Source organism: Cygnus atratus, chromosome 11, assembly GCF_013377495.2.
Source record: "Cygnus atratus isolate AKBS03 ecotype Queensland, Australia chromosome 11, CAtr_DNAZoo_HiC_assembly, whole genome shotgun sequence".
Classification (NCBI taxonomy): domain Eukaryota; kingdom Metazoa; phylum Chordata; class Aves; order Anseriformes; family Anatidae; genus Cygnus; species Cygnus atratus.
Genome location: NC_066372.1, coordinates 4697796 through 4714200, shown reverse-complemented (window position 1 = coordinate 4714200; position 16405 = coordinate 4697796). Strand labels below are relative to the sequence as shown.

Here is a 16405-nt window from a genome sequence, read left to right as displayed (position 1 = left end):
TTCTTTTTTCTTTCTATTGAAGAGCTTCATTGCTCCTAATTCCCCAGTTATGTGCTGGAATGCATGTGGCATCCATGGGCTAGCTGCATTGCCAGTAGAAGCACAGCTTTCTGTCCACACAGCCATGGTAGGCTAAGGAGTCATGCCACAGACTTTATGTGGCTTTGATCTGCATGGGTTAATTCCTTAAATTTCTGCATTTCTGAGGTTAATGGGGGCATTATTAACCCCTTAGTCATGAAATATTGGTGATGTGTTGAGATATTTCAGAGATAAAAAACATATAAATACCTAGCCAGACAAATGTAAGGATATGTATTCACCATGTTTTAAAATTTATCTGGGGCTAAAGGACAGTAAACTTGCTCTTAATAAAACAATCAAAACTTTACCTTTGTGTTGCCCCTAAGAAAAGAGTAGATGGTTTATGTGTTACTACATTTTGAGAAGTATTTCAGTGTGCAGACAGCCTTCAGAGCTTTACTGCTTATAGTGAATCAACATAAACAAATATTTTAGAAATTGTAGCTGGTTGAATATAGGAATAATCCCAGTAAAATCCTATGATTAATTTCCTCTTGGAAGTAGAATTAAAGTTTTTGGCATGTGGAAGACTCACTTAGAAGGAAAGAAGCAATTGCATTTGGAAACTGTGTTTTCAGCAGAACATTTATTTTAGTTTGTTCTTGTTGAAGTACAATTAGGTTTTTGCTCTAGAGACAGGTCTGTGATCTTAAAAGTAAACCCATCTTAAGATTTTAGTGTGCTGACCATTTTTCCTGACATACAAATGTAAAAAACTTCGATCAAAATGAAGAAATAACATTGTAATAATTTTAAGTTTGAAGGCTAGACTTTGAGAGTAACCCTGGTCAAATCACCGCTTTTTTGACAAAGAACGGGGTAGTTGTTTTTATTAGCATTTTGCTGTGTAATGACTTGCTTCATGCATCTGGCCTGGGTTTTGGCAAGTGTTCTAGAGTGAACAGTTGAAGAAGTAACTGCATGCTGAAGGTAAGATCTTTAAGGTATTTTGCTGTAAGGAATCTATTTTATATAATAACTTGGACATGTAAATATAGTAGACATGGTTAAGCATTTGAAAGTAAAGGAAGAACAATGAGGTTGCCTTTGCAATCTCAACTAACTATCCTTGTGCGTAGGTACTCAGGTCTTTAATCTCCAGATTCCCAGAGACTTTTCCACATTAATTCTGGAGTGTTTACAGGACTCATCAAAACATATCATGCATACACAGAATATAAAATAATGTTCCCTTTTTTTTCTTGATGATCTGGATGCTTCATGTCCCCAGGCAGAGACATTGATACCTGTCAGTGTTCTCTGAGATTGACGAAAAGAGAGCAGGGGAATAAGGCCTGAACTTTGAAGAGGGATTCAAAAGTTGTTTTTCTTTGCTTTTCCCTTGCTTCATATCTGTATATAGATCAAGATCAAAATTATGCAGAGTATGTCAGCCTGCTATTCACATACCAGCAGTTCAATTTGATTAGGTACAGCATGGCTCATTGACGATAGGATTTGCTTTTTTTGTTTTCCAAATGTATCTACATAGTATACTGTAGAATGCTACAGACTGAAAATATGGTTTTGAAACTACTAACACGTTTTTATTCCCTATTCCTAACAATCTAAAATAGTTCTGTAGCTTCTGTGGATGTGTTAGTAGGAATAAATGAGCTGTACATTTTCAGCTCCATAAAAAAATGTGAGAATTACAGCCCAGAGTCCTGATACAACCTACCATTTGTTACAGTGTTCAGTACCTTGTGGAGTGGGGCAGAGGACCCGAGATGTGAAATGTGTCAGCAACCTTGGAGACATTGTTGATGATGAGGAATGTAACATGAAGCTGCGGCCAAATGATATTGAGAACTGTGATATGGGACCCTGTGCTAAGAGCTGGTTCCTTACAGAATGGAGTGACAGGGTAAGGCTTCCCATTATCTCCGTGTGCTGCCAAATCTTCTAAAACAACTTAGGTGCATCAGAATTAAAAAATACATACATATAGAGGTATAAAAGGAGTGATCTTATTTTCCATGTTTACATTTGATCTGTAAAACAGGCAAGAGCAAACAGAAAATAATGATCCCACGGGCATTGGGCAAGACTCTGGGTGCATGGCCAAACATCTGGATTTAGAACTGGATCTGTGTCTGAACTTCCCAAAATACTGTGTGCTGAGATTTATTATTCTGCCTTGCTTAACCCTGAGTCTCAATCTTCAGATTTTAAAAGTTTCCCTACTGTTTTTTTTTAAGTGGTGGAGGTTTGAGGCCTGATGTTTGTCTTTAAGTTGAAACCATAAAACAATTTTCCTATACCTGTGAAAAGAGAGGAACAACTTCACAAGTTCAGTCAAGGTAGATTCAGATTTTCTGTATTTCACAAACATAAATGTATTTTTTGATTCCAATGAGTCTGATTCCCAGCATGAAAGCAATAAAAAGAGTGGTGATTTACCTTGTTTCGTGATTGGGCTCAGAGAGTATGTTCAACGGTGATATTCATATGCATGGGCTAAGACAAGCCTGGTATTTTGATCCCTCTCATGGATTCTTGTGTATCAGGTTTAATCTATAGACAAGGTGAGCTTCCAGTCTCCATAAAATACTGGTAGTATTTCCCTTTTCTTTGGTTGTTTTGGCAGGCAAATAATCTCATTTATCATAGAAACCGTAAGATTTCTTAACTTCACATATTCATTATTTAAATGCTTTAAATGCATCTCTGACAACTAGGATTGTCTGGCTCAAAGGTTACATGCTAGTTTGGGCGCTGAAAAGATTTACAATATGTTTCATATGCAGAGAAGGGGGAGGAACTTAACAAATCAGACAAGTACCTGGTATGTCACATAATTTTAAAAAGGCTGATCGAACTTTGTTACAGTTAGAGGCTGGTAAAACTTTCAGCCTCCAGACAACTCAAGTAGATTTTATGAAGAAAAATAATCTTTATACACTAGTAAGTCTTTGTTATAATTTAAACTTTCTTTTCCCAGTTTTTGTGTACTCAGTGTACATTCTTGCATAGCATGGACAGAAAGGTACCAGCTGAGTTACAGATATTAGTACAAACGGCAAATATTTTCCTGTAGTGTATATGGCAGTGCCTTTTATTTTTACCTTTTAGAGCCATTCTTTTTACAGTGCTATTAAAGTGCTATTTACAAGGGAGAAAGAAAAATGCATTCTATCCTCAAAGATGATCTTTCTTGGGGAAAGAAAAAAAAAAAAAAGACCCCCATTTTCAGCTACTCTCAGCTAGTGGGGTTCTACCAGATAAAGCAGATATGTTCCAGTGAAGACCATAGCATCAGTTTTTTCTTCATCATCCTACATTGATATTTTGTAAACTGCAGAATTAGAAGTACTTTTTGTAGCTGGATGTTGGAACTGTAAAATGTTATTATGCTTACTTATATGTGTTAAATGAGACATAGATGTGAAGCAGGTAATGTGGAAAATGTTGGAGTTTTTTCTTAGTGCAAGTGTTTTAGGGTCAGAGAGTAAATAATGGATTTTTTTTTCTTCTCAGCTTTTATAAGTGAACTAATTAATTAATTCCAAATGCTTGCTGCTGTAACTGGCATTATTCACCATTACTTCTGCCAGCAATCAGTTTGGAGTTTGATTCACAAAGAGAGCGAAAGGAACAGGTCATTTCGGGGGGGGGAGGAAAAATAGACTCCAAATGGAGTGTGCAGAATCTTCAAAGGTTCATACATACCTAACAAGGATGTTCAGAGACGTTTAATGGCAGTGGTTCCAATGAAAGCGGAATGTGGGAATAATCAATAGTATTGCATAGCAGGGCTTTGGCCATTAGCTTTCTGACTCTACCTCTCACTGGCTGTTTTCTAGGATCAGACCTTTCTCTTTGTATAGAAGTATGTTTCTGTTGAAGGATACTTAAGGAGCATTCTGTCATGGAATGGAAATGGGCAACCCCAGGTGTATGGGCTTTCTATGTGCAATTTCCCCAAACAATTCTTTAAAAAAAAAATACTTTAAGCCAAGCGACATTTCAGCAATAAACATAGACCTGTGATGGGTGGCCCACAAATGGTTCAGATAAGCAGCCAGAAGTTCAGATGCTTAAAGAAATCTTGTTCAAACCTCTTGAGTCTGCAAAACTGTGGTGGAAATCTCACAAGAACAGGCCTTCTTTGTGAGATTTATTACATGCCTACTTCACGCCCCGGCTGGAAATACCACAGAACAGCCTTTTCTATAGTATTTTGACATTTCAGCTGTGGCTAGGAAGAAGAGTTTAAAGAACCTGTCATAACTTTTGAGAACGCTGGAACTCTAAAATGGTTGAGTTCAAACTCGATTACAGTCATAAGAGAAGTCATACAGTCATAAGGCCTGATCTGTATTTTTTTGAACCCATTTTGCTAACACTTGATGTCTACTGATGCATGTGCAGCAAGTAGACATTCCAGAGACCTGTCAAAGATCAGTTAAGCACATACTTTCTCTTTCAGCAAGGTATATATCAAACTTCTACATGTGGATTTATATGATACATGGAGCATTTCAATATAAATTTGGTCAATTAGCGAAGCATCAGGAAAAACAGTACAGTAACATTTAAAATGACAATTGTCTTTACTACTGACATGTTAAATTTCACAGTTTAATAATTGATACATATTTCTGCAGAATGTGACAAAGGTATTCTTTAAAACAGAGTACAAGAGATGAATAGTCACATCTGAGTTTTAAGAAAAGGGCAGGCTCTGGTTTAGGATTGGTGAATGAATTTTTTTTCTTATTTTATGGAAACCTTTCAAAGTTTTAATTGATGCAAACTCATTTTAGTTCCCATCTTCATTAATAGTGTTTGGGGTTCTAAATTGGAAGATTCTGTAATTAACACAGCCTAAATATAACTACAATATAGTATATGTGCACCCAAAAACTGCAGACTACATATAGAGTTGTGTGTAGCAGTTCTGTCTCCTTCCCAGGGAGAATTGTGGGTAGCTTTTCTCCATTAAGCACACTTGGCTGCCTTCTCACCAAACGGGTATCGGAGTCCAGTGTATGTATGTTATACACACTGTTTTACCTGCAAAGCCTATGAGCTGCACGGCTAACCATGTGCACACTGTAATGTTTGCAATGGACCATGTAAAGGAAGGAAGGAAAGCAATTTATCCTTAAGAAACAAACTGTTATTTTTCTGAAAATTATAAATTCTGCTTTGAAGTAGTTGTAGACACCATTTTTTACTCCTTTCAGTGGGAAAGAAACAGTAGAGGTTAAAAGTCACTAGCAGCAGAGTAAGGCTCATCTTACTTCATATGTGCCCGTATGTACATTTATTTCTCTATCTTCAGTACAAATGAAGAGAATTAATTTAAGTTTTATGGCTTTGTCTTCTACACAATCCTTAACACCCTTTGCCTGTAAACAATCTGGGCAAACCTTCATGAAGTACTAAAGTGCATTTGTGGAAAGATGGCTTCCTGTCTCGTAACTGACTTAGGAAGTCAGGTTAAAACTGCAGAGCCACCAAACTGCATCCTTTAATCAGCAGAGTAAACCTGGTGAACCTTACTGAACTCGGCAGCAAAATTGGATTGATGGGGGTAGATGAGATCCTTGCAAACATTTCACAACTAATTTTTTGACAGCTCTAATTGCTGGAAAGGTTACTTCTCCTATGGGTCAGAAGCAGGAAACTGTATCCTCCTGATTTACAGCAATGGGAAATTCACCAATGTTTTCTGCCAACTATCCGGAGCATTCCCTTCTTGCATTTTTGTTTATTCCTCATTGCCATCTACTTTGTTGATTTGTTTCTCATTTGATTTAGTGCATATTTGGAAAAGAAGCCAAAATACAAACAATTCTTACACATTAATGAGGTTCTGAGGCCAAAATAAAATGTAAGGAAGAACGAAAAAAAATGTTCTACCTCGGGGAACAAAATCTGAACTGATCAAACGCATGCTCTGGGTTTCAGTCATTTTTAAAAGAAGAAACAGCAATGCTTCTATAGTAGCTTTCATTAGAGAATTACAGTATGCTTCATAAAAATCAATGCTTTATTCCTCTCACTCCTAAAACATTTCCTAGCAGGTACTGGTCAGCTTCTTGACCAGTCAAAGGTGTGGAACCACAAAAGCGTATTGTACCTCACACACCTCTTTCACTGGTCTTTATTTAAATCTGGATAGCTCAAGTAAAATCTCCTGGATCCTGAACAGATAAAAGCAAAGAGACCACCATGGAGCTTGTGCAATTTTTAGCTATTTTTGATTATCCAGTTTAAAATTTAAAACAACTTAAAATATCCCTTTACATGGTTTTCATGTGGAAATCATATGGAAGTGGAAGTTTTGCATTCTGTGTGCATAAATTTGTAACTAACTTCATGATTTGCAATGAAACATATAGCCAGGAGAGTTTTGAAGAAGACATGGATAGGGTGGCCAAAACCTACAGATAATTTATTTTTTCTTCTCCCCAGCTGATCTCTCTTTGCCAAAATTCATCTGCTTTAGACTTTATAAACAACATTTAACTGCCAAAAGCAAACTGATTTGTTTAAAGGCAGATAGGAGAGTTCTGGCGAGTGCACGCTTCTGTCATATCTTTGGTTTTAAAAGAAAGACAGGCAACTTAATACTGGAAGTTATGCACAGAGATTAGAATTACAGTAGGGCAGGCTAGTATTTCATCACAGAGCAATGACATTAAGAACAAAGATAAATAGTGTTCACAAATGCTACTTAAAAATACATATTTCCCAATATTTGTGTAACCTACTGTTTCAGGTCTCCCAGAAATGAAATTCTGGAAAGTAATTTTTTTTTTTTTTACTAAATCAGATCATGTATGGAGACACTGCCATTTGCAAGAGTGAATGCTTTAAAACTTATTGTTGTATTATTTCTATTATGCCCACCACTGTATTTCTATTCACCTATCAAAGGCCTCACATAAGCCTTCTCCTAGTTTTGGGAAATGTAATGTATGGAGGGCACAGCCTTTTAGTAGTACAGTGACCAAGATTTTCTCTTAGCTGTCCAACTAGCCTCATTCAGGCAAATCTGGGCCATCATACAGAGCCCCAAACTGCCAGCCTTCTCTTTGCTTTTCACCTGTAGCCCACTTCTTTGAATGTGATTGAATACATGTGGAAACATTTAATGTCTTCTCTTTTTTATCTCCTAAGGGAAGTTAGGTTTGTCCATACACTCAGGTGAACTAGCTTTGCTAGCGCTCCAAAGTGGAAGTAAAAACCAGCTCCAGAAGCTTTCTCATCAGGATCAATTTTTCAAGCCTATCCCTGCAGTGACATATGTAATCTCCTCCTGGACTTTGAACTTGGATAGCTAAGGATGACTTGTTAACTTTCTTCACAGATGTGCTCTATAGGGTTTTAGATAAATAGATAAAATAACGTGTGATAAAATAAATAAAGTGTGACAGACAAATCTTGTACAAATGGGGAAACATTTTACAAGAACTAATTTGGCTGGTTTTTAAAAACTTTATTAAAGTTAGCAATGATGCTGAGACCTGGGCAAAAAAACCTCTGGACTAGGTTGGTAGGATTGTTGCTGCTTCTTTCCCATGAGCTGTACTTGTAGTCCCAGTTGAAAGCAAAGACTTGTACTGGTACGTACATCACTCAAAAGGAACTGGCATAGTTAAAGGGTTTTACTTGCTTTGCCACTCCATGTGGATGGGACAAAAATTCAGGCTTCCACTTGCAGTTTTTCAATTTTGCAGGAACTAGCCTTATTTTCCTGGGCTGCTGTTACAGTTGTTTTCTGACAACTGTCAGAGCACTGGATTCTTTCTTTATCCTTTTTTTTTTTTTTAATGGGAATGGAAAGCTTCTAAAACTCAACTGATGAGGAACGGACATCGAGAAGAGAGAAAATGACAAACTCCTTAAAATTAGGGAGGGTGTTCCGCAGACTAACATTTTTGAGGGAATTTGTGCCAATTAAAACAAGAAAATGAAACAAAATATCTTTAATAATAGGACCAGAAAAGAGAAGTTGCAGATCATAGAAGTTCCTTTCAGGTTTTGTAAGGAAACATGTCGTACAGTGTTAGGTTATGGCAGTTGCTGTGTATTAATGCAACAAATCAAAGGCACAAAATTGACAATAGTGGGTGTGTCAATTGCAGAAACCGAAGGGAGAGGATTTATTATCCAAACACTCCCTACTCCCTGCCTTGGGCTTTGGAAATCATGGCTTTCACACAGAAGATTTTTACTTGAAGGAAGAAGAAAAAAAGAAAAAACAAATACTTAACTTAGAAACATTCACATTTAGGTTTGCTGTGTAAATCCTTTGAGGGTAGTTAATCTGTAGTAAAATCTTGCAGCAGAGGGTGGGACTACCCTATGCCTTCCCATTTGGAATTTCCTTTGTTATTTGATATGTAAGCCTCGTTCATGCATAATCATTTAAAACATAAGACTGGAGATTTTCTGGATTAATTTATAGACTAAACTTGTTCTCAGCTCTGTTTGTTTGCAAAGCAGAAAAGCAAATTAGATTCTCAAATGAAAATTACTTAGAAATAAGAAAAGTATTTGCAGAGTATATGCATATTTCTCTATGCATAATGTAATTGAACTTCCCTGGGATAAAATATGAACAGACAGAAAACTTATTTTAGTACAGTGGGTTTGAAAGGCAGCCATTTATGGGGCTCAGTTAAACAGTTTACCTAGGAGTGGAACATTTTGAAATCGGTTTAGTTTAGTTTTAGTTTACATAAAAGGAAAATGTTCAGTACTTAGCACAATGTACATCATTTTGGTATTTCCAAGATGCTGTCAGTTTACTTTGAAAAGACCTCCTCAGATATCAAATGTGGTTTGCTGAGGATCTGAGTCTATTTCACACATTGATATGAAAGTGGAAAATTTTGTTGTGCACCACCAACAAAAAACATGCGGTTCATTGTGCTACTTACAAGAATCATTTAAGAGACGCTCAATTATTTGATCTTGTAGATGGAGGAAGTGCAGTTTTTTACTACTCCATTGGAGTACATAAGCAACTCTTTAAATTTTGAATTCCTAGTTATTTCCAGAATTGTATCTTGTTAAAAAATGTACAAGTTGTACAGGTAAAACATGTAAAAAGCTTAATCACCTTTTTGGCTTTCTAGGGATTCCATTTCAGCAAAGAATTTGTTCTTCTATTGAATATCTTGTGAAAGAAACTGACTTCGTGGAAGGAAAACTATTTTCCAATACTGTATCTGTGGAATAAATATGACATGACTACATATTTCACACAACCAGTATTCCTTGGTGTGTGATTAAAGACTGGTTTGCAGCCAATTGTACATCCAGTGCCTGGTGTCTCTGGGAGATGGTGAGCAACTGTAGTGGTTAGGCCTGTTATTGATAGTGGCATCTGCTGTTCTGTAGTTGAACTACTGGATGGGAAACCTTTATATTATAATTGCCAATGGAAGCCAGCTTAAGCTAGTGGGCAGTTCTGTGTCTCATTACCAGTTCTCTTCAAATTTTTCTTACTTTTATTTCAAATATAAAAATGTCCCAGATTCACATTGATTCCATTCACATTGATCCCATTGATTCACAAGGGATGTTCTGTTCATTATGGAAGTAATGCCTAACTTTTCCTAACTAATTACTTGGTATGTTAAAAATAAGATTGGAAACATCATTCAAATATATCTTTTCTCCCATATACTGCATATTTACTTGTGGTTTTCTTTACATGTGTAATATAATATAATTGCTTGTAATTGCTAAATTCAATTACATATACGTATCTTTCAGCAAGCTGCACATTTTTTCTTTATTTTCATGGTCTAGAGATGAAATGACAAATGTGTTTTCAAAGAAAAGAAAGCGAAGATTAAGAAAGAAAGCAACAACAACAACAACAAAAAACAGTCTAACACATGAATTGCTTATCTCCCAGGCACGTTTGCTTTTTAAATATCAACAGTTTGATGCTGCCCAGAACAGTGGAATGTGAGACTTTCCCACTGAAGTAGGTGAATGACCAAGCTATAAGGGCACAAAGAGTCATGATAAATGGAATTTATCCTGCATGATTTATGGGTCATATGCATACCATCTCCAAATATGTGACATACACTCTGCATATCACTATTTAATACAAGCTTTCATAATTTAGCAGTGAAAAGTTGAGAAAGATGAATATTAGTTACTGGCCACCTCTGCGGCTAAAACGATAGTAAAGAACTTAATATTGAAACAGGGAGAGCAATAATTAGTGGCCGTTAAAATTATTTGTAGAGGATTTACCCGAGTCTTTGGAAACTACCTGTTTTCTACTTTATTGTGCTCTCATACTCTGCCAGCAACCTATATGGAAAAGTTCCAGGATGCACTACGCAGTCATTTTGCTACCAATATCAGCAGCACTCAATGCCAGTAGCCCTCAGATCTTTCTCACCTCATCCTTTTAACCAGTGCAAGAATTCACCTGGCTAACAGCTTGAACAGTCAGAGGGGAAACTCACAGAACAATTCATAGGCCGAAACATAACTGCTCTCTGAAAAGCTTCTTGTTGAAATTATCACCTCTCAGATGCATTAACTGGTACGCCAAAAGATGAATAAAATTAAAATTGAAAGAATTAACAGATAGGGAGAAGGAAGGAAAACTAAACAAGCTATTAAAAACCTATAAGAAATTTCTTTCTTTCCTAATCATTCAGATTCTCTCATTTGTGATTATGAAGGACAGGTACTATTTGTACTGTATTTAGAGGTATGAAACCATAAGATTATTTGCTACAATTGAATTACAAGTGAAAATAATTGACGTTACATGCATTCATCTATTTTCCATGGTTGTTTCACTGCACATTTCATTGTGCAGTCTGGAGGATGGACTAGTGAACACCTGTTATGTCTTCTGCTCCCCAGTGTTCTGCAGAATGTGGTGATGGGGTCCGTACACGTTCAGTGGTTTGTATGACCAACCATGTCAGCAGTTTGCCTCTGGAAGGCTGTGGCAATAACAGACCCTCTGAAACAACTCCCTGTAACAATGGACCCTGCGCTGGTAAAGTGGAGTGGTTTGCTGGGAGCTGGACACAGGTAAGCTCTACATCTAACACGTGTTTGTTTTCTGTTGGCATTTTAATCCTTTCCACACAAGGAAGATCTGTGCCATAAGGTATTTCTGCATCTCTGTGGAATGTTTGGATAAGTGGTTTTTTTGTTTGTTTTTTTTCTTCTGTATTTTACTGAGATAATGTTCAATGTTTCAGGATGGTTCTTTTCCTCTATACCTTAATTTTTGTTTCTCATCTACTGACCCAGTATATTTATAAAATGAGAGACATCAGAAAGCTGCCTAGCATATTCAAAGGAATGCAAAAGTAAGAGATTTACACCTATTAAGTTAGATCGTTTGTGATGCATACCTGTGGGATGTGTATAGGCAATAGCCAAAGGATGCACAATAAGACAAAAGCAGTGGCTAAAACCAAAAGTTGGCTTCTGTTTTGCTGTGCTGAAGTTTGTGATGATAGGTGAAAAGAATTAGTGGCCAGTATCCTGGTGCTCTTTCTTTACGGTAAATTATTTCCTTCATCCACATCTCAGTGTTCTTTCTCATTCTTACTAAACATTTCTGCTGTCAGGAGCAAAGGAATTTCAGAAGCTGTCAGCTGGTGCCCAGTCATTTATGTCCCTCTAATTTAAGTAGGCTCTAACATAGCCCAAAGAGCCTTTTGGACTGCTGATACCAGCATTTCATCAGGTTGTTAGGGAAAAGTCTCTTGGCTGTGCTGTTAACTCACTGCATTTCAGATTCCAGCTGGTAAGGAGTTGGAAATTAAACTGGTACAGCTGAGATGGAGATTACATGCAAATGCTTCCAAGTGTAAGTGATAATTATTTGTATTGTATGAGAGTAATAATAAATTCAGATTTAAAACATACTTTGCTGCAGTTTTAATAACTGGTAAAGTCTGGGCCTTGTTAGTTACACTTATCCATGCAGGTGAATAGGAACTTTGTACACTATTACCATAGAGAGAGACGTACACTAAGGTTATCCTAACTCTCCCCATTCTGTACTGAATAAGAAAGTTTCTTTCCTTTATAATTTCCTGTTCTTTTAAGCCTAATTCACCTTCTTTCTTTGTATGAGATTGCATTCTGTTTGATGCATACCAGTTATACAAAGTGTTCACTGTATAGTATGTGAAAGAAGTGCATGACAACGTCTGTTCTACCAGCCAAATCCTGACTTTAAATACCATAATGAAAGCAGACAGTCAGTAGACCAAAGCAGGGAGCATTGGTGGATGACGTTTTGCATTGTGCTCCATTAGAGCTGAGGCTAAGTGTTAAGATAGTGTCTGTTGGGAGAAGTGCTAAAAGAGAGCAGTGACAGAGATGTTCAGTGTTAAAGAAAATGGAGTTACATTACTTACTGTAGAATTTATTTAGGTGCAGTCATCTTGAGGTTTTTCATTCGTCTCAAAAGTTTTTATGGGTATCTGGTAAAGGGATCGTAAATTCCACACAAAGTATTAAAAATAGTAATAATAACACTAGATTGTTTTAGGTTAGAATAAGCCTTGAAAATCATGGCCCTTTATGCAACATAGAAATCAATATATCACTGGAATAATCTTCTAAAAAAACATTTTAAAAGTGCCAGTAACAATGTTATGTGTGCATTTAACCTTTAAATGGGCAATAAGAGTCTGTGAGAGTAAAATTTGCTTTTTGGAATTGGAACCAACACTGCATCACATCAATATTTGCAAACACAAAAAGAACACCCTGGCAGATCAAGGCATTTTCTAAAAACCACACCATGTGGGGATTTGTAAAACTGCAGAACTGTGCTCTAACCTTATAACCTCAAAGGTTCAGTGCATGCAATCCTGCTTCGGTCAGAAGCAGTAACACTGTATATGGAGAAAGTAAGTTATGCTCCTCTTTTTATTAGAAAAATTAAAATCAATTTCCTTTTGTAGCTACAGGTAAATGAAAGTTCTAGATTTCTCTAAAAGCACAGTTGTAGTCATATCTCTTATTTTTAACAGTAATTAGAAAAGCATTTTCAGTCTTTTGTACCATTTGGAATAAAAATGAATAGAAGTACAGTTTTAACCACTGTAAGCATTTTTAAGATTTATAATTAAATGTATAATACCCAAAACATGTAGTCATTATTCACTTGATGAATTAAGTCATTACTATATCCTGTAGCATTTTCTTGTACTAGTTCCTAACTGGCACTTCTGGGTACTATGGTAGTACTACATAAATATAATAACAACCCAAACATTATCTAGGCTAATATTCTGGGTCTGAGGGATAAAAACCCTACGGCAGGTACCAAAGGAATGTTTTACCCTTTGCCCTTCTCCTTAAGTCACACATATGCCAGAGATGGAAGGAAAGATATAGTTAACTTTACTGAGGAAAGAGCCTATTAAAAGAAGGAAATAAATTTTGTTTGAAGGTGTCTTAATATGTATCCAAAAATAGCAAATAAACAATGCTTTATAAATTTAGGTGATGAGTATTATTTTAAAGGGCAAGTATATGTGTCTGTATGCGTGAACGTTCTTTTATTTCCAGAACAAATAACATGGACAAATAAGTTACTTCAGAACCAAGTTGAAGAACCTAAGTAGAATAACAAATTCCACCATTTTTTTGTTCTCCGATACAGTGCTCTATTGAATGTGGCAGTGGAACTCAACAAAGAGAAGTAATTTGTGTTAGGAAAACTGAAGGCCATTTTGATGTTTTGAACCCCTATGAATGTTCATATTTGGAAAGACCTCCCAGCCAGCAATCCTGCTACCTCAAACCGTGTGGATCTAAGTGGTTTCATACAGAATGGAGCACAGTAAGTCTACCATGCTCTTCTACATCTGGTTTTGTTTGATGCATCTTTTTCTATGTATATTGAAAGGGAACACCATTTGGATAAAACTGTTGATCATGAAATAGGGCTTAATCTTTCAGAGGAATGATATTGAAAATAAAGCATACTCTTCAGCAGCCAGTGGAGTTTATGCTTCATCTTGAGTTCCCTTAGTCAGGAACCTTTGGGAAATTCTTCATTCAAGTGACATAAAAGATAGAAATTTTATTGTTTTCCTTGCTCGGTTATTTGACTATCCCAATGGCAGCTCTAGAAAGTAGAAAAGAAGGTAGAATGTTTTTAACAAAAACAAATCAACTGAAGAAAAAACGGATTTTTCTTCCCTATTTTGCAGGTGTGTATAGATAGTTATGTGAAGAACAAAGATCCAAATTATGCTCATGGTAAAACCATGTAGATTGAAGTATCCTTTGATGTTGCTGGAAATTCTTTGAATTCTTTACTGTTAGTTTAGTTCAAATGACTTTCATTAGGAAACCCATTTTCAAATGTGAACCTGCTAGTGTGTAACCACAAAAGATCCAGATGTACATCCACAGGACACAGCGTATATATATATTTTCACTTTCAGAAAGAATCTGCTCTCTTTTTCAGGCATGGAAGAAAGAAACTGCTAAAAATCAGAATCTGATAGGTATTTAGAGATCACTGGCTACTGTTTAAGTGCCTACTTCCTAAGAATTGTCTTAAAGTCATTAAAGGTCTAAGCCTTTGTGACCATCTTCTTCATTGTGCAGATATGTATGGTAGCCAAGGGTTTCTGAGATCATACTCTAAGCATTTTTCAGTTGTCTTTCTGATACTGTTACTGTCATTAATGGAGTATGTAGTATTTCTTACCATTTGACATGAAAAGAAATGATTTGGAGACTAGTTGTGAGCAGAATAGCAGGTTCAGAGCCCTCTATACTAGGTTTCAAAACTCTCCAGTTCATATCTTCAACAGACTTCTTATATGATCCAGAATAAATGGCACAGTCCCTTCAGTCATGGAGATTTAATGGTTGGCTAATGCAAAATGCTGGGTTGTGTATATAGTATGTTGTATGTAACTTCTAAATTCTGTCTTGGCTCCCCTTAAAGTGCTTAAAATCTCTACAGATCTGAATGGAATGTTTTATTGTTAGATATGGGATAATTACAATATTCTATACAGGCATGTAATGAGTAATTATATTTTTTTAAAAAACTAAGTGTTTTATTACTGTTTCTGTAGGTCTGTGTCTTTTCTGAATTGCGGAAGCGTTGTACTCCAAAATCAAAGGATAATTCAAGACTATATTATAGGGAATATTTTAGTTTGCTACAATATCTGTTTTTATGTTAGTGATAAGTTGTTTTTATAATGTTAGGGAAAAAAATATGCCAAAAAAAAGTCTGAAAACATTCTGATTACTTTGGGGCTATTAAAGTTTCAATAATTATAAATGATCCAGGTTTAATGAAGCTTGTGAGCATTTAGGTCAAACTGGACACTGAGCCAAAACTGAAAGACCTCACTCAGGCAAAAATTTTTAAAGTCAACAGGGGATTTGCTTCAATGTTAATCTGTGTAATAATTGATTTTGAAAATGCCAGGACAAGCAAGTACAAAAGTCTTTGGCTTCAGAACAGATTTTGAAGGAACACAAATATTTTCTTCAGAAATTAAAGGAAACCTATAATGCTTATTAAAATCGATGTGCTGAAAGAATTGGAAAATAATTGAGCACTAGACAAAAGGCAATTAAAATGATTCCTGATTGTATATAAATGGAGGTAAAAATGGCAGTGGAGACCGGTGCTGTCAAGTAGTCAAGTCAAAGTTCAGTATAGGAAGTTCTTAAATAAGAAATGTGTGAACCTGTGGAAAGAGTAGATTTGGGAGATATATATAAATAAGCAGAGGAAAACAAGACTAATTAGACTAACAAGACTAACCAACAAGACAAATTAGAGAAGCAAGAAGCTAACAAGTTCAGAAAGGGAAAGATTCTTGCATGCTTTCAGTGGCAGTCCAGCATGTTTCCTTGTCCAGTTGCTCCCCCTATAGACAAGAACGTTTTTGAACCTTCAAAGGTAATTTTACCCGTACGTTAAGGACTAGTTAGAAAACAAAAAAACTACAGCAGTGGTGAAGTTGATAAAAGGCTGCAGTGATTATATCTGTATCTGGGTTTCAGGTCCCTGTTTTTATCTCTATATTTGCACATTGCATGCAGTCTTCATGAACTTCAGTTTTTGTGTTTCAGTGTTCCAAATCCTGTGAAGGAGGATTTAGAGTTCGAGAGGTACGATGTCTATCAGATGACATGACAACCAGTACTCAGTGTGATCCACAGCTTAAACCTGAAGAAAAAGAACCATGTAACACACAAGACTGTATCCCTGAAATAGGTACGGTAGAGAAACTTTGTGTTTTAACTATGGAACTCCATCTAGTGGATAAAATACCTAATAATCATGCACAGGTTTTAGAGTTTA

General features: G+C 36.2%; 1 protein-coding gene across 4 annotated transcripts in view; it reads left to right on the top strand.

The window, feature by feature from the left end:
• THSD4 (thrombospondin type 1 domain containing 4) overlaps nucleotides 1-16405 on the top strand; it is a 335185-nt gene that overhangs the window by 313850 nt on the left and 4930 nt on the right. For all 4 annotated transcript variants that reach the window (XM_035554004.2, XM_035554003.2, XM_050712995.1 and 1 more), the window contains 4 exons: nucleotides 1778-1951; nucleotides 10948-11121; nucleotides 13724-13903; nucleotides 16174-16318. In XM_035554004.2, the coding sequence (XP_035409897.1) occupies nucleotides 1778-1951; nucleotides 10948-11121; nucleotides 13724-13903; nucleotides 16174-16318 (673 nt within the window). The remainder of the gene's footprint in view (nucleotides 1-1777; nucleotides 1952-10947; nucleotides 11122-13723; nucleotides 13904-16173; nucleotides 16319-16405) is intronic.